General features: G+C 43.5%; 2 protein-coding genes across 3 annotated transcripts in view; one reads left to right on the plus strand and one right to left on the minus strand.

Moving 5' to 3' along the window:
* LOC5522255 overlaps positions 1-13,879 on the plus strand; it is a 137,609-nt gene extending 123,730 nt beyond the window's left edge. Inside the window, exons 176-189 of the mRNA XM_048726927.1 lie at positions 638-1,294; positions 1,523-1,564; positions 1,960-2,176; positions 2,963-3,291; positions 3,787-3,816; positions 4,305-4,829; positions 5,614-5,679; positions 6,286-10,452; positions 10,613-10,651; positions 11,114-11,314; positions 11,880-12,075; positions 12,627-12,907; positions 13,199-13,237; positions 13,341-13,879. Coding sequence (XP_048582884.1) covers positions 638-1,294; positions 1,523-1,564; positions 1,960-2,176; positions 2,963-3,291; positions 3,787-3,816; positions 4,305-4,829; positions 5,614-5,679; positions 6,286-10,452; positions 10,613-10,651; positions 11,114-11,314; positions 11,880-12,075; positions 12,627-12,907; positions 13,199-13,236 — 6,788 coding nt within the window. The 3' untranslated portion in view covers position 13,237; positions 13,341-13,879. The remainder of the gene's footprint in view (positions 1-637; positions 1,295-1,522; positions 1,565-1,959; positions 2,177-2,962; positions 3,292-3,786; positions 3,817-4,304; positions 4,830-5,613; positions 5,680-6,285; positions 10,453-10,612; positions 10,652-11,113; positions 11,315-11,879; positions 12,076-12,626; positions 12,908-13,198; positions 13,238-13,340) is intronic.
* Positions 13,880-13,969: 90 nt separating this feature from the next.
* Positions 13,970-24,798, minus strand: LOC5522393. 2 transcript variants are annotated; one of them, XM_032367729.2, is made up of 6 exons: positions 24,695-24,798; positions 22,526-22,604; positions 22,163-22,219; positions 21,263-21,430; positions 20,317-20,757; positions 13,970-15,207 (listed from the first exon to the last, which is right to left on the minus strand). In XM_032367729.2, the coding sequence occupies exons 2-6, from the start codon at positions 22,587-22,589 to the stop codon at positions 14,483-14,485; spliced, it is 1,455 nt and encodes a 484-aa protein (XP_032223620.2). In that variant the 5' UTR covers positions 22,590-22,604; positions 24,695-24,798; the 3' UTR covers positions 13,970-14,482. The 2 variants fall into 2 exon arrangements, with proteins under 2 accessions (XP_032223620.2, XP_048582885.1); XM_048726928.1 differs by lacking the exon at positions 24,695-24,798 and adding an exon at positions 24,435-24,587.
* Positions 24,799-24,896: the final 98 nt, after the last annotated feature.

Here is a 24,896-nt window from a genome sequence, read left to right on the forward strand (position 1 = left end):
TCATGTCCGCCGTGCGTGACTTGCGTGACAATATATGTTATGTTTTGAATGTCCGCCTTGCGTGACAATATGTTTTGTTTGCGTTATAATATATGTCTCGTTTGCGTGACAATATATGTTTTGTTTTGAAGTACCGCCTTGCGTGACAATAAATGTTCTGTTTGCGTGACAATATATGTTATGTTTGCAAGACGGACGCCTTGTGTGACAATATATGTCTTGTTTGCGTGACAATATATGTTATTTCTTTTACTGCATTATTGTTTGGATTTTATAATAACTGATGCGGATTAGGTTCGACATAAGAGCTCATAGATACAAACGTGGTCGAGTCATTAGGGAGGCACCATAAGCAGCCGCCATACAACTCATGTCTGAACCCGGAGCACAGCTCAGATCGAAATTGTTGGTTTTTGTTTCTGTAGAAAGTATGTATATCCTAAGTACTACGTGAGCGTTGAACCTTGGTGTCGACTGTTGTTAAAAATTGCATATAAATAGTATAGTTTATAAATTCGTTTACTCATTATTCTTTTTAATATTCATTCTGGCATGGTAAGTGCCAGTGAATCGTTTACACCGTGAACTTTGCTTACGACAAAAGTCAAACGTGGCCATTTTCTTTCTTTCGTATCAGAATCAAACAATCCCGTTGCAGTCTACCCACTCAACCGTCTTTTCAAGTTCCGCCCTCTTCCAACCCCAAGTAACCGTAGACCCCCCTTTAACCTGCACGGTCGGGGCAGGGGCGTCTCCCTTGACTACGGGCCGGACGGAAAGTGGTCTGCGTACAAGTTCTACGGACGACCAAACAGCTACATCGAAATACCCAACCTTGGCGCCTTAGACACCGTCAACTCAATCTCCATCCTTACGTGGATCCGACCGGAGAACCGAGATGGTCCCATCGTGAATTATCATCCGCGCGCTTGGGGGGTACACTTCTGGGTCGTGGGCCGAGGAAAGCTGCTTTTCGCGCGCCTGTCCGAACGAGGCTCCAGGAGGATGTACCGGCCACTAGTGGCGAGACTCAAGCCGTACAAGTGGCAGTATGTGGGATTCACTTTTGACCGCAGAACGAGACGAGCCAGGCTATATATCAACAACCGTGTAAGGAAGACAAGGCGATTCAAGCGGCCCTTCAATTTGGCTACTAACTACCCTGTGCGCGTGGGAGCCAAGATCGGCGACCGTAGGCGATTTAAGGGCAAGATCTCCTGTCTGCAATTCTACAACAAGGCCTTGTCGGCACGACAGGTCAGAAACAAGAGGCGCACGTGTTTCTCTAAACGAGGTAAAAAACAATTTTAAGGAGTTTTGTCATAACTGCCATGGTTTATCCAACTGTTCTCTCCTATATTCATGAAAGCTAGTGTGAAGAATCACACAGCACATGAGAAGTTTGTGGCCCCATCTGGGGCCACCCGCGGGAATCGATCCGCGAGCTAGATGCGCATCCGTAGTTCCCCTTTTAAATGTGGAATCAGCTGGAACTCACATTTGCGTGCTTATCTCGTTTTAGGACCTCTGCCAAGGCGTCGCCCTGTTAAACCCGCTGGGAAAGGTGAGGATTTTTGCATAAGTCTAACTTAATACTAAAAGCAAGTTTTTTAAGTTCCATCGCGCCATTCTAAAGCTCCAAGCTTTCACTGTTGATCACTGCTCTTACTAATGTTCTGCGAACTCGCGCCGATGATTTCAAACAGCTTAATTGATTTCTGGCTTTCATCATTTAAAATCCGAAAGCGTTTTCATAAGCAAGCACTGAAATGGTTTCCAATCACTTAACCTCTCCGTAAGGCGCTGACCAATTAAAAGTCGTTTTATTGGTTTGAATGACGGAAGCCAGAAGCAGTTTAGCAGTTTATTACCGAGAGTTAGCAGAATACTGAAACGCGCAGTCAGCTCTCGCGCCATTCTACTGCAGTTTTCAAAGTCGTGCTTTTTTTTTCGCTTTAGTGTGCCGCAAGTCGCTCGACCTCGCGTTCCTGGTAGACAGCTCTGGTAGCATCCGCCATGCCGGCCGACAGAACTACCCCAGAATGAAGCGCTTTATCCAGCGTATCATCGGGGCCTTCAATCCCCGCAAGGCTCGCATCTCCGTCACCATCTTCTCCAACCGACCCAGGACCATCTTCAGTGGAGGAAGATACAGGAGCATTGCGCAGATGAACAGGTTCGAACCTCTATATAACCGGCACTTTCCGTACTCTGAAATTGATATATTGACGATTGGTACCTCTATATAACCGGCACCTTCGGCACTCTAAAAATGATCTATTGAAGAGTTGAACCTCTATATAACCGGCACCTTCGGTACTCTGAAAATGATATACTTGCCAAAATTAAGCAGAATAAGGTATCTAGAATGCCTATCTAATTCGCTTATTCTTTAAAGTTTTCTCTACAAATAGCATGTCTATTTGCGAGCCGAAAGTGGACTTCCGGTCGTTGGGTGGGGTGGGGGGGGGGGGGGGTTGGGCGAACCCCCTGGGTACGGGCCTGTCTATATAACCGGCACCCCGGCCTTATAACGAATATATATATATATATATATATATATATATATATATATATATATATATATATATATATATATATATATATATATATATATATATATATATATTATAACGAATAGATGTACACGTTCACAGAAGTTTCGCAGGATGTCCGTCAATTTCCAGTTAAAAATTAAATGTTAAAAGTTGTTTAACCCATAGAAACGCATATAAACTGTAGCATACCATGGTCAATTTTCTCCTCGCAAAGGTTTTATCCCGTAGGTTCAAATGCGGATTGTTGTATCGTACCCTTCCTAGACAAAATCTGCTCTTCCTTAGTTGTTGACAGTTGAGGTCTTGAAACATTTTGGTATCGTTTTGGTAAATCCAACCACCCTTTGAAAGCTTCTAGATCCGCCACTCAATATTAACCATACGGCTATTCCTTGCGTTTTCAGAGCTGTCCTTCTGATGCCTTATTTTGGCCAAGGTACATATACCGGAAAAGCGCTGCGCTACGTCGCAAACAAAGAATTCCGACGCTCTAGTCGTCGCATCAGGACAATTCTACTCCTAACGGACGGCAAACCCACGGATGGACGGAGTGTCGTGTCTGCTGTGCGCATGCTCAAGCAAAAACGGGTGACAATCATCTCTGTGGGAGTCGGAAACCGTGTAAATACCCGCGTGCTTCGTACGATGGCTTCCAACAGACGTCTCGTGTTCAGATCCGGATTCAGCAGCCTGTCACGTATTGCATCACTGGTCAAGAGAAAGATCTGCACACGTGAGTACTGAATAAGCGATATTGTGGTTGAACAATTAGGGGAGGGGGGTAAGGGAGCGTTTTGGGGGTGTGGTGGTTCCTTATTTCATCAATTTTCAAAACAAAATTCCCACATATAAGTGTTGCTATCACCTGCTAAGACCAGCACACCTATGAGTGATTCTATGACTAAGGATAAAATACCAAATGTGAAAATCATCCATTTCCATTTTATTTGGAAAATCTATTGCAGTATCTTTAATTGATTTTGGTAAATATAACTTTAAACTTTGTTAAGATGGCTATTTTTAAATTTCTTCAAATTCATCACAATATATCTTCTTATTTTGACTGAAAATATATAACAAAGGTGTGGTTGACATGGGCTTTTTTAAAAGTCGAAGGTTGTAACGTTGTTGCATTTGGGACAGTAGGGACAGTAGCTTGTCTAGTATGGTATTACTGAAATATACTTTTGCAGTTATTAGTATGCTGACTAATTGCTTTGTGTTTTAGGCCCTGGAAAGAAACCAAAGAAACCTAAGGGTAAGTCATTGAAGATACCTAGGATGGTAACTATATTAACATGATGAATTATAGAAAGCATATAATAGAAACCTGGATAAGATTTAGGGTTCTATATCATGTCAAAGAGAAGGAGCAAACGGTTTTCGTAGGCCACGATTTTTCTTAAAAAGAATCTGTATCCAGGGTTTATACCCTGTGCTTGGCTCACAGGAAAAGTCATACGTGCGCAGTTAGACGCGCAGCTGTTGATATAGGCCTTTTAAAGGGAAGCAGGGCCGTAGCAGGGGGTGGGGCTCTGGGGGCACGACCCCCCCCCCAATATTTTAAAAAATTATAAGAAAATGACCAGTGAGGGCGTGGCCTGTGCCCCCATTGTTTTCTTAATGTTTGTATTGCCCCCCCCCCCCCCTCCCCCCACACACACACACACACACACAATAATTCGAGGCCTACGGCTATGGGAAATTACTGTCATTGACCATGTTTATTTTTCTGTTTACTTACAGTGTGTCGTCGAAACGTGGATGTCAGCTTCGTGGTTGATTCCTCAAGTCGCACCACCTCGTCTGCTTTTAATCGCATTACGACGTTCATCACTCGCATCTCCTCCGTTCTGTCACGTCCATCACGCATGAGTGTCGTTTCCATCCAAGGCAGGCGCCCCGTCACGATCTGTAGACTCAGACGTAATGGTCACCGATTGCGTCGTATTGTAAGATCTCGACTTCGCCTCCGCTATGCCAAGGTTGTCCGAGCAGCACCCGCCCTATATAGAGTTAGAAAGCTTTTCAATAAAAGCAGCCGTAAAACTAAAGTTGTGGTATTCCTTGGAACGCGAAAGTACCGTGAGAGTTTTGCACGACCCGCACTTCTCCTGAAGAGGAGAGGAATTAACATGATCACGATTGGCGTCAACAATTATAACTCCCGCCAGCTCCGCATGCTTGCTACGTCCAAGAAAAATTTCATCGGAACAAGTAGTAGGACTTTGAAAAGACTGGTGCGACTTGTGAAGAGAAAGATTTGCAGAGGTAAAGTCGATATTTTAGTGACACACAGCGGAGGTTGAAGGAGGCTCTAAAAAAAGCTCTAGATAAAACTAATTACTTGGGCAAAATTACGATCAACGTTTTTCTCCTTACTTACATATTCCATTTTCATGTCCTCATTTTTATTTTTACACAAATAAATTTCTCCAAACCATACAACACAATTTTGTTCTCTCCAATTTTGATTTGTTATGCATATTTTTGTTGAGGAGAAAAACGATTTGGCTTGTTTTAAAGGAAAATTTTGTGTGAAAGTTATTAAAATAACTTTTGCTAGTAAATATTCACGAGAATTTGAGAACCCCTTCATCCTTCGTACAGCTCTCAACAACTTTGGCCTTCCCCTTCCCACACTGTTGTTTGTTAACCGGTTTTCTTGGTGGTGTTTGTCTTTCCTTTCTTCCGTGTAGTAGCTTTGCGCATGCGCTGTTAACTAGTGCCCTCGCAATTTTCCATTCGGCTTACAACGCTTAGTAGGGGGCGGATCTAAGGGTGGGCCGAGCGGGCCCCACCCCCCTATTGGCAGATATTTGGCTTAGATATAACAACAAATATAAGGAAATCAACGGGAGAACGATGAACCGGCCCTCGTTTTCTTGAAACCCTTGCTTTGGCCCCCCTTATTGGACCTCCTGGATTCGCCCCTGTGCTTTGCCTAAATCTCAGATAAAATAGCTCACGATGAAATGCCCCATCTTCAGCCACATTTAGACTTTAGCTGGAAGAATAGAGAATTTCGTTGTAACATTCTCATTATGTGATACAGCACCCGCCAAGATGCCCACCAAACGTCCTGGCAAGCGACCTCAACGTCCCGGGAAAAACACTGGTGGTAAGGAAAATAATACCTTCCTCCCTTGTGATAAAATTCTAGTAGGGTTATACTCATTCTTTGCCTTAAAGAAAGGAATGAGTTGTTAGAATTGCTTTCGTTTAACAGGATTACTCGGCCGTGTGGTTTGACAAAAGGAATGCGTTGTTAGAATTGCTCTCGTGAACTAGGGATATGCTCGGTATGTCTTTGCAAAAATAATGATTTGTTAGAATTGCTCTCGTTTGACAGGATTACTCGGTATTGTTTAACAAATGAAATGAGTTGTTAGCATTGAACTCGTGAAGTAGGGCTATTCTCGGTGTGCCTTGAAAAAAAGGATTGCGTTGTTGGAATTTCTCTCGTGAACTAGGGCTATGATTGGTATGCCTTGCAAAAGAAACTAGTTGTTGGAATTGCGCTCGTGAACTATGCCTTTGTTCGGTATGTCTTGATACAAGGAATGTGTTGTTAGAATTGCTCTCTCAACATAGTCTCGGTGGCTTATTGTTTCCCCTGTCATCAGGTGGTTGGAGTGTGTTAGAACAGTACAATTATGCACGTTGCTGTCGTCTCTGAAGCCATTTTATCATCGTGTCTTACCCTTTGTCTTGTGCTTTTATCAAGGTCGCAAACCTTCCAGAGTTTATCTAATACGTAAACAGCGGATCATGATCATCAGGCGAGAACTCAGGATCCTGATCAAGCGTCTTCGCGACCGCAGACGCCGACAGAATGAACGTCTGCGTAAACGCCTTGACAGACAACGAAAGCGATACAAACGCGAAATGCGCATTCGTTATCTGCGCTACATTCGCCGCATCCGCATTCTCAGTCGACAGAAGCGCGTCCGCCAGGTTAACATACTCCGCATCAGGTACAAACGCATGGTGCTACGCAACAAACGCCGACAACGCATCAGGCGTTTACGGGAGAAGAAACGTAGACAGCGCCGTGAACGCGCCTGGCGCCGCAGAATTAACAACTTGAGAAAGCATTATCGCCAGAGAATTCGCCGAATAAAGCACATGAATTACCGCCAGATTACTCGATACATCCGCAACGAGCGCGTCCAAAGCATTGTACGTGAACGCTTGCGTATATTACGACTGCGAAGAGAACGACAGCTGAGACGCATACGAAGAATCCGTATGCGCCGATTGCGCGAGAAGCGCCGCCGAGAGCGCCTGAGACGCCTGCGAAAGATTAGGGAAGAAAGAAGACAAAGAGAACGTATGAAAAAGCTGCGCAGGAAGAGATTTTTAGCACGTCTGAGAAGACTAAAGCGTCTCCATAGACTGCAACAGCTCAAGATGTTGAAGATTCAGCGACAGAAAATGATTAGAGCGCAAAGACGCCGTCAACAACAAAGGCGTATTCAAAGAGCTAGAGAGCGTAAACGTTTTGAGCGACGCTGGAGGCAAATCATCCACAAGCAGCGTAATATCTTCCGTAAAAACATCATCCGTATTCAGCGAACCAAACGATTGATCTACCTCCGTAACCTACGCCTCAGGCGTCAAATTGCTGCAATGCGCAAGAAACAGAGAGATATTTTACGCAAACAAAAGGCAAAGCGTAGAAGGCGTATAAAGCAGTGCCTGAAAAGACTTCGCCCAATCAACGCAAGAATAAAAGCCCTGCGAAAATCCAGCAGCGCGCAAGCCCTTGTAATTCGTCGTGTCAAGTCGCAAGCAAGTCGTATTCGACGCATCAGAAACCGAGGTCGTCGTGCGCGTCGTTTGTCCTCTATTCGTCGTGCTCTATCTAGACGTGTACGAGCGCGAAGACGCATTGTTGCCTCCATCAGAAGTCTACGCCGGCGACGAACACAAATCAAGAAGCAATGCAGGCGGGCAGGAGACCGCAACTACGCACGGGAACAGCGAATTCGCAGAGAAATGCGAAGACGCGCTCGCCTAAGGCGCTTGCGGTTTATGAGAAACCTTCGCCGCATCCAACGTCGCATGCGACAACTTGCGGCCAGAAACCGTCGTTTGAAAAAATCCTTGAAACGCAGTGAGAAGCACAAACAGGGATTGTCTCGCGCAGCCCGCCTCCGCTTGATCAGGGAACGTAAGGCATTCCTACGCAGACTTCGACAACAACGACTCGCCTGGCTTAAGCGTCAACGTCAGTTGATCAACCGTCAGAAGCGCTTGGTAAAACTGCGTGAGGCGCGTGAACGCGCACGAGTTGCACGACGAAAACGTCAGTTGGCTAACCTCAGACGCCAAATCACGAGATTGACGCGCTTATTGGCACAAAACAAGCAATCAATGAAGACGTACATTCGGCGCATTTCAATCTACCGCAGGAATTTGACGCGTATCATCAAGATCAAGAGCCAGCAGCCGCGCGTTAAGGTGATCAGGCGTACCATGCGCAAACTGCGCATCACGGTAAGGAAGTACAGGATCACCGTCAACCGCTTAACGAGACAACTCCGCAATTTGCGCAACCGCGTGAGACGAACCGTTAGAATCATCATGTGGAAACAACGCAGCCGCGCAAAACGTGATTTGCGACGCTTGGCCCGAAAGCTGAAGAACCTGAGGCGCAGTGTTAGGATCTACCGCCGTCGCTACATCCGCCTCATCAAGCGTTTGAAGAATAAGCTGAGGAGGTTGGGTCGATCCAGGCCACGCAGACGCGTAGTCATTATCAAAAAAATCAACGTCTACAAGCATTACATTAAGAGGTATGTTAATACAAGTAAAACGCAAGAAAAACGTCTGACGCGACTCCTGATAAATGCGCGCAACCGCCTCCGTCGGGTGATCCGTCAGCAAAAGGCACGAGACCGTGCAAGACGACTACGCGAACGAAGGCGCCGATTGGCGCGTGAGCGTGAAAGACGCTTGCGCGAGAAGCGCCTTCGTGAACAGCGTAAACGACGCAACCAGTCGTATCATCGCGTTGTTCGTAACCTCAACTACCAGCTTATCAGACAGAGGCGAAACCTGCGAAACCTGATGAAAAGGCAGCGAAACAAGAACAGCCGCATCTTTAAGAAGCGTGTCCGTGTGTTGAAGATCTACATCAAGCGCATGCGTACCAGCATCACCCGAATGAGGAATATCCACAGACGACAGCTCACCAGAATCAGGAAACGATTTGCCAGGGAACGTAGAAAGCGCCAGAAGGCCCGTGCGCGTGCCCGCCGAATCAGACAGAGACGCCAAGCCCGTGAAAGGCGCATCTACAACGATCTCAAGCGAAAACGGCTGCGACATATTCGCCTACTGCGTCAAAAACTTAGGAAGGCTGCGCTTAGATTCCAGCGGTACAAGGTGAAGCGCGGTAAATGCAAAGACCGAAAGCTCCTGAGAAAGATCAGGCTCCTCAAGCAGCAGGGACGACAACGTGCTCTCGCACACGCCAGAAGACTTCTGAGGATTCAAAGACTGAGGAAACTTCGACAGCAACGAGTAAGACGACAACAGATGAAACTCCTAAGACTTATTAAGCTTCAGAAACGCAATTATCGCTTGTACAAGAAACGAATGCAGTTGAAGCGACGTGCCGAGAGGCTGAGGCGCCTGCGGCAAAGACAAGCGGCGGCCCGTAAACGACGAGCAAGAGCAAGAGCTAGGGCAAGACGTGAGCGACTAATGATCTTGAAAATGAAGAAGATTCACAGCCGTCACATGACAATCCTAAGGAATAAAATGCTGCGACGACGTCGACTCGTCCTGCTTCGTCTCAGACAAGCGATGAGAAGAAGAACAAAAGCACAGAGAAACGCGGCACAGAAAAGATACCGTCAGACTCTCAAGCGCTTGAGACTCCTGCGAAAGAGAATGGACCGTGAAAGGCGACGATACATCTTGAAGCAACAACGTTTGGACGCGATACGTAAGCGACGACGACAACGCGAGAGACTCTTGCGCCGCCGAAGAGACCGACAGAGGCGTCTGCGACAAAGGAGAAGGATGCGGCGTTTGAGGAAGATTATTGATAACCTTCGCAAACGTGAGATCCGCAGGAAGGTCATCCTCCGACGCAGAATCAACAGATTGAATAAACGCATGAGGATCTACATCAACCGCATGAGGCGCAAGCACGGCAAGGCTCGTCGCCAATACAACATAAGGGTGAGAATACTTCGCCGCCAAATTACTATCCTTCGAAAGAATAAGACCGCTAAACGCTTGAGGCAACGTCTAGATAAAGTGATGAATCACGTGCGCCGCCTGAAAAACCGCCTTGCGCGTCAGAGACGAGAGCGTCTTCGCCGGAAGCGATTGAACCGCAAGCGACGCCAGGCGCTGATCCGCAAGCACCTTGCGCGTCTCAGGGACCTACGAAGCAGACAAAAGCGCGCACTTCGCATACGACTCGCCAAGCTGCGACGGCAGCGTATCTTAATGCGCCGCAAAATGCGTCAGGAAATCGCCAAGGCTCGCGCCAATGCTAACCGCCGACTTATCATCCGCCTACGGATTTACCGCCAGAAGATGAGACGTATTGCCAAGCGACGCCGTGCTCGCTTGTTGCGCCTTCAGCGCCTCAGAAGATTGCGAATCAAACGTGCAAGAACCGCTGCTAAGGAGAGGCTGAACCGCTTGAAGCTAAGACGTTTGAAGGCGAAATGCAGACGAAGTGCTCGTGTTTTACGTCGTTTGAAGATTCGTGCACAACGGCCATGTAAGCTTATCCGCGCAGTACAGCGCCGCATCAACCACCTTCGCAAGCTTCGCCTTAGTTTGACGCGAATGATCACAAGCAAACGTGTAGTTCTTGTAAGCGCGAGAAGGCCAGATAGGGTGATTCGTTCAGGAAGGGTCCGAGGTTGGTATATTTTGTAAACTCTTAATCATTTTTATCAGTTTTCTTTATTTATTGTATATCTCTAAATTTTCAATTTTATTTTCCACATAAAACAGTAACAACTTGATAATAATGCATTCGTGAATGTTTGTATTGATCTTTATAAATTTTGTGTTCCCAGGAAAGAAACGTGGACACATTAACCGCCCACAGAAAAAGAGTATGTATCCTCCTTTCAGATTTCGTTTAAATACAAAGCAACGAGAAATATAGATGTCCCTATTTCGAGTAATGTAGCACTGGGGGCCGGGTGTATGAAAGTGCAACGAGTATGCAAATGTGTAGTTCCAGAAAATATCCCCGTTAACAGTAACTGTTAAAGAAAAAGGGAATTCCCCCCCCCCCTCCTCCCTTCTGGAAATTCCTGGGTTTTTTTAAAAAAAAAAACTCTATATAACGGTCTCTATGGTGATCGCCAAAACAGAGGTTAGCCTTTAGGGTTTTTTGCTACTTACGTTTTGTTGCTGTTTTGTTTTTATGACGTCCCAGTTCAGTTTCTCGTGTTTTATGGTTAAAAAACTCCATTAAACTGTCACTTGGCGAAGTCCCGATCGTGATCGCTTAACAGAGGTTCGCCTTTAACTATTTTTTCTTATGTTCTATCGCTGGCTTATTGTTATAGACGTCCCAGCTCTGTTTTCCGGCGCGGATTACTACTGGTCGTTTGACAAGGCTGACAACTCTGAGACAAAGGACTTGATTCACGGACACGTCGCTAAACTTGATGACGGCGCCGTGGTTCAACCGAGCACAGAGAGAGACGCGGTAGCACAGACGAACAAGAATGGCAAGCGCGGGTGGATTAACCTTGGGGATTTTGACGGTAAGTGCCACAAGTTGCTTATAGCTTATGCTTTAACCATTGCGGCGATATGAAAGCTCAAAAGCTTTGTTTTCCACTATTTTGAATTTGATATACATACCATACCATACTAAACTAGAAAGCAGAAATACAGAGTTGGCTACGGTTCTAGTAGATTGAAAAAAGTGAATGGTTTACTTACAAGCGTCTGCTTGTCTCACTCTTTCACTTTTGTAACACGAAAAATCTTCCGAACAAGCCGCGGAAACCATATATCTTCCCACCATTTTGAAGACAAATGCACAGAGCCTCGCTTTCATGTCTAATTTCGGCACCAGCCTGTGCGCGCCAAGCGATAGCGGGAATGGGCTTTTGCCTTAACTAGCAGATTTATTCTGCTATGACCTGTCATGGGTCATAATTCTTCATGTATTTTCCTTTGGCGCAAGTGTCACTTTATAATGCCTCCGCCTTATGGGTAGACCAGCCCCCCCCCCCCCCCCCATCCCCGCTCAAAAACCTGGCTACGGGCCTGCCTAGGCAATTATTGTATTTAAAGATTGAAGATATTTTTTCGTCAATTCAGGTAAATGCTTCAGCGACCCGTCTACCTGTGAGCACAAAGGTATGACCGTTATGGGGTGGTTCAAGCTTGATAAGAGCGAAGTGTCCAAACCAAGCGAGTACATCATGTCTACCGGAGGTCAGACCACCAAGGCTCGCGGATTCGCCCTTCTCAGGATCGCCAAGAAGTACATCCTCATCCTTAGCACCAAGCACAGGTACGCAATCCTATTGGCTAATTCATAGTCACGTGATGTCATCGGTATATCTCATTGGATAATACATAGTCGTGTGATGTCCTCGGTACATCTCATTGGATAATACATAGTCATGAGATGTCCTCGGTACATCTTATTGGATAATACATAGTCATGTGATGTCCTTGGTACATCTTATTGGATAATACATAGTCATGAGATGTCCTCGGTACATCTTATTGGATAATCCTTGGTGACGTGATGTCCTCAGTACCATAAGTACGTGATATCTTAGAATAGTCGTCAACGGTACCAAGCCATGGGTGCACCTTCCTTACTGGCTGAGACATGCTAACGTGATATGAATTGTTCTCGGTACCTTGCACACTTTGGATAATTCATGATCACGTGATATCTAAGCTTGGCCGCCCTCGTTACCAAGCATATCTACGCTTTTCCTATTGGCTAACCCATGGTCATTCAGGGTGTCAATTCTGGTCGCGTGAAAAGTGCTTGATTGCTCCAATTGTAATATCCAGCCTCGTCGTTAACCACAAACAAATCTCTCCCAGGCAATGGAAGCTCGCTTTGAATGATCTTCCCAATGAATGGTTCAACCTGGCCTTCACCTGGGAAGACAAGAAGCAGCTAAAACTGTTCGTCAACGGTGAACTGAAAGCCAAGACAACGGCAACGAAGGTGTCACGCCCCAGTGATAGCTTCACCAACTTCTACATCGGACGGCCCAACAACTCCGAGCTGAGCAAGCACAGAATGGCACTAGCCCTGGATGACCTTGCTTTGTGGGAGAAGGCGCTGACCAAGGACCAGATCAGAGAAATCGTTGATAAAGGCAAGTTGTAAGCTTGGTATGTTTGAATTGGGAGGTGTACTTCATGGATAATATTATTTCAGAGGGGGACTTGCACGGCGGAAAGCTCTTTACATTGAGCGGGTGGATTGGATTAAAAATAGCGTACTTTCAGGTTTTCTTCTTCGAAAAAAACTTGGAAACGGCATTGGGTAAGCCTACTAGATCTTCTGTATATACCTCAAATTAAAGGCAGTTGGTTGAAGACAGAGTTGCTTGGTTATCGATGAGAGATGGCTCGTTAACTGACTGGTTCTTTATTATTTTCTACAGGTGATGAGACCGAAGAGCAAGATGAAACTGTAAACTAAGGTAAATCATCATGTGGCATCATCCCTCAACTCCCTTTATCTCCTTTCCATTCCCATGTTTTGAAGCATGCCTTTTATTGACATGTTTTTTTTTATTATTTCAGTGTTCAGGAGGACAAACTTTCATGCAGATTGCAAGATTATTATACGAATGAAGTTTTAACACTTCTTTGTAATTGAGAATCCAATTATAAAATGAATACGTGGAAATTTACTTAACTTAGTTCAAGTAGCTTAGATTATCAGTAGAGCTTCAGGCATAGTAGCAATTTTATTAACCCGTGAAATAGACCCCAGTACACCAACCCTTACGAAGCCCATCGGCCCTTGTTCTTCTTTTGTTTTTCCAATTATAAATACTCTATTAACACTCCTTCTTTCACGGGTTAGTGTAAACGAAAACGCTTCCTTGAAAAACGTTACCTTCCCCCCCCCCCCCCCCCCTCTAACAACTTCTGGAATAGAAAGTCCACCTTTCCATGTAACAGCTCCTTCTTTCGCCTCAATCTCGCGTTTGGAAAAAGGGTGTAGTCGGCTGTAGTAAGAAAAGTAGAAAGCTAACGGAATGAAATGTTTTACTTGGTATCGTAGTGTATGCACTCGTATGTAGAACTGAAACAATAAATAAAACTCTATGAATCAACTAAGTTGAGAGCGCGTATTTTATGTTCGCATTGCCATTAGGCACGGGGTTAAGTAGAAGTCCTGTTACATTAAGTGTGGCACGACATCGTTTACTGCAAAACGAATTTTATTATCTATATACAAAGAATCACAAAATTTTCTGATGAATTCTATGATGGTTAAGCTAAATATTTTTATTCCTAATATGACAAATAAACAGATGCGGAAAAGCAATTTTATGAACAATCATTTATGTTTCTTTCAAAACGTTTTAAGGCAAAAGACCAGAAACCTTTAAGCGATCTCTAAGAGCAGGGGTGGGTCATGACCCCCCTATTCTCATATATTTGGGTTAAAAGTAACAAGAAGTATAAGGAAATCCACGGAAGAACAATAAATCGGGTTTCCCTTTCTTGAAGCCCGTGTCCCCCCCCCCTGGAATTTCTGGATCCGCCCCTGAAAGGATCATATTTCACAGATAGTTATACCAAAATAATCCCATGTCAAGGGGTACTCAAAGGACATATTTTCTATTACCTTTTTTCAACACTCTTACCTTCTAAAGATCATAGCTCACAGAGTTGAAACTCTATCAAAATAAACGTTACATCAGTGGTTTATCTCAGGGCATGTTGCCCATTCCTGCGTTACCTATTGTCAGCCCTCTTATCTTCGCCTTGTTAGCAATAGGCTCTTTCGCCACCGTGTCACGCAACACCGGAACTGGTCTCGCTTTACTCCCACTTCCGGGTATCACCACGACACCGGCCTTGTTTGCATCCGGGATAGTACGTACCACGCCCTGTGCTGCCCCCGTATTTTTTACCACATTTGGTAGGCTCTTTACTACTCCGCTTTTTGGGGTATCAGCATTAACGGCTGCTATTTTAGATCCCTTGTTGCTAGGGGCATTGTTACTAGGGCGTGGTTTCATAATCTGGGCCCTGCTGTCTGTGATTTTTCTTGGAATAGCTGTCTTACGTGTACCAGCCTCGGTGTTCTTTTTCTTAATGTTCTTTATTCCCTCTATGATCATACGTTCGATTGTCTGCGCCTGGTCGTCAGTGAGTCCATTCTCAGCTACCGACTCCTCCCCACCCTGCGCCTCAGCCGAAGCTTTGATCAAGTTGTTGATTTTCTCAAGGGCTTTGAGTCCACCCATTCCTAGTCTTCCGATGTTGAGATCGGCGCCAGTGGCTTCCGGTTCCGGTTGCTCGTTTTTCTGTCCTTCATCTAGTTGTTTCAGGGCCTTGGCCACGCTCTCCTTGGCTTTCGCTTGTTGTTGAGGACGCTGTTCGTCGTCCTCGGATCGGTCTTGAGAAGGGGGTTCTATGTCATCTTCTGTACCTGAAATACAAGGAAATGTCATCAGAGCACACTATTAAGATTATTGTAGAATGCGTGGTCTACTAGATGGAATCCAACCGATATTAGCGTTTGGTCTAATACTAGGGTAATCTTACCGATATTAGCGTTTGGTCTAGTACTAGGGTAATCTTACCGGTATTAGCGTTTGGTCTAGTACTATTGGAATCCAACTGATATTAGCGTTTGGTCTAGTACTAGTGGAATCCAACTGATATTAGCGTTTGGTCTAGTACTAGGGTAATCTAACTGATATTAGCGTTTGGTCTAGTACTAGTGGAATCCAACTGATATTAGCGTTTGGTCTAGTACTAGTGGAATACAACTGATATTAGCGTTTGGTCTAGTACTAGTGGAATCCAACTGATATTAGCGTTTGGTCTAGTACTAGTGGAATCCAACTGATATTAGCGTTTGGTCTAGTACTAGTGGAATCCAACTGATATTAGCGTTTGGTCTAGTACTAGTGGAATCCAACTGATATTAGCGTTTGGTCTAGTACTAGGGTAATCTAACTGATATTAGCGTTTGGTCTAGTACTAGTGGAATCCAACTGATATTAGCGTTTGGTCTAGTACTAGTGGAATCCAACTGATATTAGCGTTTAGTCTAGTACTAGTGGAATCTAACTGATATTAGCGTTTGTTCTAGTACTAGTGGAATCCAACTAATATTAGCGTTTGGTCTAGTACTAGTGGAATCCAACTGATATTAGCGTTTGGTCTAGTACTAGTGGAATCCAACTGATATTAGCGTTTGGTCTAGTACTAGTGGAATCCAACTGATATTAGCGTTTGGACTAGTACTAGGGTAATCCAACTGATATTAGCGTTTGGTCTAGTACTAGTGGAATCCAACTGATATTAGCGTTTGGTCTAGTGCTAGTGGAATCCAACTGATTATAGCGTTTGGTCTAGTACTAGGGTAATCCAACTGATATTAGCGTTTGGTCTAGTACTAGTGGAATCCAACTGATATTAGCGTTTGGTCTAGTACTAGGGTAATCTTACCGATATTAGCGTTTGGTCTAGTACTAGTGGAATCTTACCGATATTAGCGTTTGGTCTAGTACTAGTGGAATCTAACTGATATTAGCGTTTGGTCTAGTACTAGTGGAATCCAACCGATATTAGCGTTTGGTCTAGTACTAGTGAAATCCAACCGATATTAGCGTTTAGTCTAGTACTAGTGGAATGTTACCGATATTAGCGTTTGGTCTAGTACTAGTGGAATCTAACTGATATTAGCGTTTGGTCTAGTACTAGTGGAATCCAACCGATATTAGCGTTTGGTCTAGTACTAGTGTAATCCAACTGATATTAGCGTTTGGTCTAGTACTAGTGGAATCCAACCGATATTAGCGTTTGGTCTAGTACTAGTGGAATCCGTCCAACCGATATTAGCGTTTGGTCTAGTACTAGTGGAATCCAACCGATATTAGCGTTTGGTCTAGTACTAGTGGAATCCAACTGATATTAGCGTTTGGTCTAGTACTAGTGGAATCCAACCGATATTAGCGTTTGGTCTAGTACTAGTGGAATCCAACCGATATTAGCGTTTGGTCTAGTACTAGTGGAATCCAACCGATATTAGCGTTTGGTCTAGTACTAGGGTAATCCAACCGATTATTAGCGTTTGGTCTAGTACTAGTGGAATCCAACTGATATTAGCGTTTGGTCTAGTACTAGTGTAATCCAACTGATATTAGCGTTTGGTTTAGTACTAGGGTAATCTTACTGATATTAGCGTTTGGTCTAGTACTAGTGGAATCCAACCGATATTAGCGTTTGGTCTAGTACTAGTGTAATCCAACTGATATTAGCGTTTGGTCTAGTACTAGTGGAATCCAACCGATATTAGCGTTTGGTCTAGTACTAGTGGAATCCGTCCAACCGATATTAGCGTTTGGTCTAGTACTAGTGGAATCCAACCGATATTAGCGTTTGGTCTAGTACTAGTGGAATCCAACTGATATTAGCGTTTGGTCTAGTACTAGTGGAATCCAACCGATATTAGCGTTTGGTCTAGTACTAGTGGAATCCAACCGATATTAGCGTTTGGTCTAGTACTAGTGGAATCCAACCGATATTAGCGTTTGGTCTAGTACTAGGGTAATCCAACCGATTATTAGCGTTTGGTCTAGTACTAGTGGAATCCAACTGATATTAGCGTTTGGTCTAGTACTAGTGTAATCCAACTGATATTAGCGTTTGGTTTAGTACTAGTGGAATCCAACCGATATTAGCGTTTGGTCTAGTACTAGTGGAATCCAACCGATATTAGCGTTTGGTCTAGTACTAGTGGAATCCAACCGATATTAGCGTTTGGTGTAGTACTAGTGGAATCCAACTGATATTAGCGTTTGGTCTAGTACTAGTGGAATCCAACCGATATTAGCGTTTGGTCTAGTACTAGTGGAATCCAACCGATATTAGCGTTTGGTCTAGTACTAGTGGAATCCAACCGATATTAGCGTTTGGTCTAGTACTAGTGGAATCCAACTGATATTAGCGTTTGGTCTAGTACTAGTGGAATCCAACTGATATTAGCGTTTGGTCTAGTACTAGTGGAATCCAACTGATATTAGCGTTTGGTCTAGTACTAGGGTAATCTAACTGATATTAGCGTTTGGTCTAGTACTAGTGGAATCCAACTGATATTAGCGTTTGGTCTAGTACTAGTGGAATCCAACTGATATTAGCGTTTGGTCTAGTACTAGTGGAATCCAACTGATTATAGCGTTTGGTCTAGTACTAGGGTAATCCAACTGATATTAGCGTTTGGTCTAGTACTAGTGGAATCCAACTGATATTAGCGTTTGGTCTAGTACTAGGGTAATCTTACCGATATTAGCGTTTGTTCTAGTACTAGTGGAATCTTACCGATATTAGCGTTTGGTCTAGTACTAGTGGAATCTAACTGATATTAGCGTTTGGTCTAGTACTAGTGGAATCCAACCGATATTAGCGTTTGGTCTAGTACTAGTGAAATCCAACCGATATTAGCGTTTGGTCTAGTACTAGTGGAATCCAACTGATATTAGCGTTTGGTCTAGTACTAGTGGAATCCAACCGATATTAGCGTTTGGTCTAGTACTAGTGGAATCCAACCGATATTAGCGTTTGGTCTAGTACTAGTGGAATCCAACCGATATTAGCGTTTGGTGTAGTACTAGTGGAATCCAACTGATATTAGCGTTTGGTCTAGTACTAGTGGAATCCAACCGATATTAGCGTTTGGTCTAGTACTAGTGGAATCCAACCGATATTAGCGTTTGGTCTAGTACTAGTGGAATCCAACCGATATTAGCGTTTGGTCTAGTACTAGGGTAATCCAACCGATTATTAGCGTTTGGTCTAGTACTAGTGGAATCCAACTGATATTAGCGTTTGGTCTAGTACTAGTGTAATCCAACTGATATTAGCGTTTGGTCTAGTACTAGTGGAATCTTACTGATATTAGCGTTTGGTCTAGTACTAGTGGAATCCAACTGATATTAGCGTTTGGTCTAGTACTAGTGGAATCCAACTGATATTAGCGTTTGGTCTAGTACTAGTGGAATCTTACTGATATTAGCGTTTGGTCTAGTACTAGTGGAATCCAACCGATATTAGCGTTTGGTGTAGTACTAGTGGAATCCAACTGATATTAGCGTTTGGTCTAGTACTAGTGTAATCCAACTGATATTAGCGTTTGGTCTAGTACTAGTGGAATCTTACTGATATTAGCGTTTGGTCTAGTACTAGTGGAATCCAACCGATATTAGCGTTTGGTGTAGTACTAGTGGAATCCAACTGATATTAGCGTTTGGTCTAGTACTAGTGGAATCCAACCGATATTAGCGTTTGGTCTAGTACTAGTGGAATCCAACCGATATTAGCGTTTGGTCTAGTACTAGTGGAATCCAACCGATATTAGCGTTTGGTCTAGTACTAGTGGAATCCAACCGATATTAGCGTTTGGTCTAGTACTAGTGGAATCCAACTGATATTAGCGTTTGGTCTAGTACTAGTGTAATCCAACTGATATTAGCGTTTGGTCTAGTACTAGTGGAATCCAACTGATATTAGCGTTTGGTCTAGTACTAGTGGAATCCAACTGATATTAGCGTTTGGTCTAGTACTAGTGGAATCCAACCGATATTAGCGTTTGGTCTAGTACTAGTGGAATCCAACCGATATTAGCGTTTGATCTAGTACTAGGGTAATCCAACCGATATTAGCGTTTGGTCTAGTACTAGTGGAATCTTACTGATATTAGCGTTTGGTCTAGTACTAGTGGAATCTTACTGATATTAGCGTTTGGTCTAGTACTAGTGGAATCCAACTGATATTAGCGTTTGGTCTAGTACTAGTGTAATCCAACTGATATTAGCGTTTGGTCTAGTACTAGTGGAATCCAACCGATATTAGCGTTTGGTCTAGTACTAGTGGAATCCAACCGATATTAGCGTTTGATCTAGTACTAGGGTAATCCAACCGATATTAGCGTTTGGTCTAGTACTAGTGGAATCCAACTGATATTAGCGTTTGGTCTAGTACTAGTGGAATCTAACTGATATTAGCGTTTGGTCTAGTACTAGTGGAATCTAACTGATATTAGCGTTTGGTCTAGTACTAGGGTAATCTTACTGATATTAGCGTTTGGTCTAGTACTAGTGGAATCCAACTGATATTAGCGTTTGGTCTAGTACTAGTGGAACCCAACTAATATTAGCGTTTGATCTAGTACTAGTGTAATCCAACTGATATTAGCGTTTGGTCTAGTACTAGTGGAACCCAACTGATATTAGCGTTTGGTCTAGTACTAGGGTAATCTTACTGATATTAGCGTTTGGTCTAGTACTAGGGTAATCTTACTGATATTAGCGTTTGGTCTAGTACTAGTGTAATCCAACTGATATTAGCGTTTGGTCTAGTACTAGGGTAATCTTACTGATATTAGCGTTTGGTCTAGTACTAGTGGAATCCAACTGATATTAGCGTTTGGTCTAGTACTAGTGTAATCCAACTGATATTAGCGTTTGGTCTAGTACTAGTGGAATCCAACTGATATTAGCGTTTGGTCTAGTACTAGTGTAATAAATCTTACCGATGTTAGCGTGCGGTCTACAACTGTAATTGATGATCAAGTACTTAGTGACGCCAGGGCAGTTCTCAGCTCCGTTTTGAACCTGTTCTGCTGAGGCGTGCACCTCACAACGACCAAGCCCATCACATGACTTCTTGACAATACCAAGACTCTCTGGGGCTCCGGTGCATGTCGTCTGACCGTTTTCCGCTGGACAGACTACGGTGGACTGCCGTCCCCAAAACACGGAGTTGACCCCAATCTTCCACATCGCCGGGCACCACAGGGTTGAATTCTCCGAATCGCACAGTACAACTTCTTTAGCGTCCGGTACACAGGTATAGTTAACGATGAGGTACTTGTTGACCCCGGGACAATGGGACGTCCGGGGGTTTTGGAGAATTGCATGGCGCGCTTCGAGTTCACAGGACTCTTTGCCCTCGCATCTGGCCTTGACGATACCTGAAGATCGATAATCAGTCAACATCAGATACATAAATGATTATGAGTATTTTTTTTACTGCTTAAATACCACGGAACACAGGGGCATTTGAGCAGTGTCCAGGCGCGTACCCCGGTACCCGGTATTGAAGGGGGTTGCGCAGTCAAAATCGTTTTGGCCGCCAAGAGGGGATGCGCGCGCACCCTGCGCAACCGCATGTGTACACGTCTAGTAAAAAAGTATAAATGACCCCAAAAAGATCAGCTTTTCTCAGTTATTTTTAAATAAGTAAGTATTTAAAAATACTTAGAAATCGGAAAATATGGGAGAGTTTCCCCCTACCTTCACTGCCCTCCAGAACTCACTGACTCGAGTATCCAAGGCAAGCAGAAAAATGGCTTTCGGTTATCCGATTTATTTAGGGTACAAATTATACGAAATAACTAAGAAGAAACCAGAATCAACAGAAAATCGTATTTAACGGGGGTCCAAGGTATCGGTATGTAATCGCTGTTTTTGTCATACCTTGTGTTTCGGGTGAAGTGAAGCAATTGAGCTCAGTATCCCCATCGTCTGACGGGCAAATACTTGCCGATCGTCTTCCCCAGAAAACACCCGTGATGGCGATATTGGAGCCTGGGTACGAACAGCTTAGTGGCTTCTTTTGAGTTGTACATATTGTAACGTCTTTTGCTGTAATGCAACAACAGAAACGAATTATTATTGTTGTTGTTGTTTTATGTTTTATTGAGACGGAAGTTAAAAAAACACAGTGTGTTTGAAACAGTCCGGAGCTATCACGACACCATCGCGACCGTCTCGTCACCATCACGACAGCATCATAACCTCACGACACCATCACGACCCCGTTACGATACCATCACGACTCTTTCACGAGCCTGTCATGACTATATAACGAGAACGTCACGACACCATCATGGTAAAATTACGACACATTCTGGCACCACCATAACAACGTCACGAATTCTATCATCAGATCATAACACCATTAAGAGACACTCCCTACACCATAACGACACACTCCCGACACCATTGCGACAAACTCCCGACACACTCCCGACACCATTACAACTCACTCCCGACACCACTACGACACACTCCCGACACCATTACGACACACTCCCGACACCGTTACGACACACTCCCGACACCACTGCGAAAAACTCCCGACACACTCCCGACACCATTACAACTCACTCCCGACACCACACGACAGCACCACGATATCATTACGACACCTCCACGGTTTCATTACGACACCATAATGGCACCATTAGGAAACCGACACGTGCCACATCTTTAGATAGCGACAAATCCTTACGCCCTTTATGATGTCAAGATTCTGTTACTCATATTGTAAGCCAAGGTAAAACCACTTTAAAAGCCAGTCTCTTTTGAACACACCTGCTTCTAAGTCGATTTGGCTGAGCCCAGTCCCCCCATCTGAGCTTGGTATGTTACCTATCAAACAACTTCACGTTATTAGTAACAAATCAGAGAGGGGACGTCTCTTATAGGTTATAAATATCGGCAAAACAATAAAAAAGGAAGCTCGCGCAACTTGGTTTGTCTTTTGACACACGTACTAATGTTATCCTACGGAAGATTCTTATGTTATTTTTACAGTAAGTAAATCGACATCACAAAGATTTGTTAATGAATATGATAGAAGTTTTGATAGCTTGTTTACAAATAAATCAAGGTAGATAGGAATGGCTATCGTAAACAAATGATCAAAAGAAAATCGTCAATATTTCGTTGCGTTACCTTGACATAAACCCAAGTGAACCAAGACGGAAACACATGACCATAGAGCGATCAAGAGCGCCATTCCATCCACGATACTCTAGAAACAAATACAAAAAATGCTATGATCGCGTATAGTCTTACAGCCTAGACTTGATTGCTGTGTTATAAGCCGCTTTGTAAATTAGCTGGTACTATGAGTTGTGGATCTTTTGTTAGACGCTTGTGGTAAGCGGGTACCAACACGGAGAATAGTAGGGTCTCAAGACTGTATCAAAGGCTGGGGATAGGTCGATTATGATTGCTGTAGTTATGTCTAGATACCAAACGTAAAACCAAATGGAAGTAATAAAAAAAAAATTAAATGATGAAATTGTACCAGAGAAAATTAACAGCCACATTAAGTTCAAATGTAAATACATATTTGTTTTAATTTTTTAAGAATCTTTAAGAATCTGTTAAGAATCTGTAAAATTGTACATAAAATTGGCAATTGTCGGCTAAGCGTTTAAAGACCGAGAATGTTGGTATCAGGAAAAATAGCGCTGTGGAAAATAACATGTAGAAAATGAAATATGGGAAATTTCCGCCAACACAGATAGATTCCATATTAGGATAATGATACGCAAAGTGTTGAGGGTAGTCAAGGTTGCCCTTTTTAACACATCTAGTGTATAGCCTTGGACTAAGGCTTAGTTCAAACGTCGTATCATCCATGAGCCGTATTTAATACAAATGCATGCAAATGAATCAAGTTGATTGTTTCATCTTCATATGCATTTGCATTAGAAATAGTGAAGTCAACCTTCGAACATAAATTGACCGACCTCGTAGTTATAGCGTGGCGACCGATGGCATGGTCTGTTTGTGAAACTAGAAGCGCTCTTTTCACACGTAGCCAAAAAGGCCTCTGAGGCGCGTACCCAGGATTAGCTGAGGCGCAGTTATAGGCATCATAAGGTAAAAGCATAGTATTTGAAGATTCCTTACTGTCGAATCCGTTGTTTCGCGACGCCGCATTTTCAAAACCTAAGCCAATCAGATTCTTGCCATCTCTCGCCTAGTGTAGTTGCCTGGCTTTCTGTCGCGACACTGTCTGGTTTTTGTCCAGAGGATAGCCAGGGAAGTGCACAAAGCTAGACTCTGATTGGCTCAGAATGGTTCTACTGACGAAACAGAAAACCAAAACAAATCGTGTTTTTAAAACGCAGGTCGCGATAAAACGGATTCGACAGTAATAAGAAATTGCCCGCTTTTTGGTCGCCAAGGGGGGGGGGGGGGGGTCTGCACACCCGCCCTGTGTTGGCGCCCGGGCCTTGTACGACCACTGACTTTAGACATTTTACTGGAACGACCATTAAACGACCATTGATCAAACTGACTAGTCATTTTCCGGCCAATGTGGAACTTATTGAAAATCAGTAAATAAACTGGAAAAACGGGCACTCGATATTATTAAGCAATTACAGCAGTAAAACATCGAAAAATTTATTAGATAAATACTTCACCGGATTCTGCTAATAAGCAATCACAAATGATCACGGTTACTGACACAAATTTGCTTTTTCTTTAAATATGCGGTGTGTATCAATTGTGTTAAGTTGTTGTATCTTTATTATTTTTCTCCTATTTTCTTCGGTAAAGCTAAGAAAAATGCTCACTCACTGTTTAAAGATTTTACTTTTTTTTGTCACATACTAAAAACACTAAAAAACGAAATTATTGTTTTGACTATGAAAAAAATAAATAACAACAATAAAAAATATCCTGCTATGCATTTAACGACCATTGAATAACTGTTGACCCTACTGTAAAACCAATAGTCCAATAGTTAATTAAAAAAAAACACAAAATAGTAGGCAAAAGGACAAGCGATCAGACGACTGACGTAATCCGCAGTTCTTCACAAGGCAAACATAACTTTTCTTACCTTGGAGTTCGCCCCTAATCTTGCTTTGCTTTTATGGTTAACTGGATTTGAATCTAAACGCTTTCAAAGCATATGTTTCGGGCGCGGTAATGCAACCTAATCTCCGTTACAGATTTGTATTGTTTTGAATCTAAGGATCGCTAGGTAGCCACGGGTAGCAGGTTTGCTTCGCTTAACACTGTCTTGGTATTAGTTCCGCTTGTCAAAAAATCAACAATGGGAGCATCTCATGACGACTGGTGCGAAGCAGTCATATTTACCTTGAATCTTAAGCCTTTTCGCGCAGCGTATGCTCTTGTGTTCCTTAAAACTCGTAGCAAAAGATTGTCCGAGTTTTTTTTATGATCTAATAGCTAAACGAAAAGGGGAAGACAATAGTATGTGACGTCATGGGTCTTTTTTGGATTATCAAGAGCTAAGAGAAGATTGAATGCAAGAATTGAATGAAAGAGTAAACGGCAA

Source organism: Nematostella vectensis, chromosome 4 (assembly GCF_932526225.1).
Source record: "Nematostella vectensis chromosome 4, jaNemVect1.1, whole genome shotgun sequence".
NCBI classification, from domain to species: domain Eukaryota; kingdom Metazoa; phylum Cnidaria; class Anthozoa; order Actiniaria; family Edwardsiidae; genus Nematostella; species Nematostella vectensis.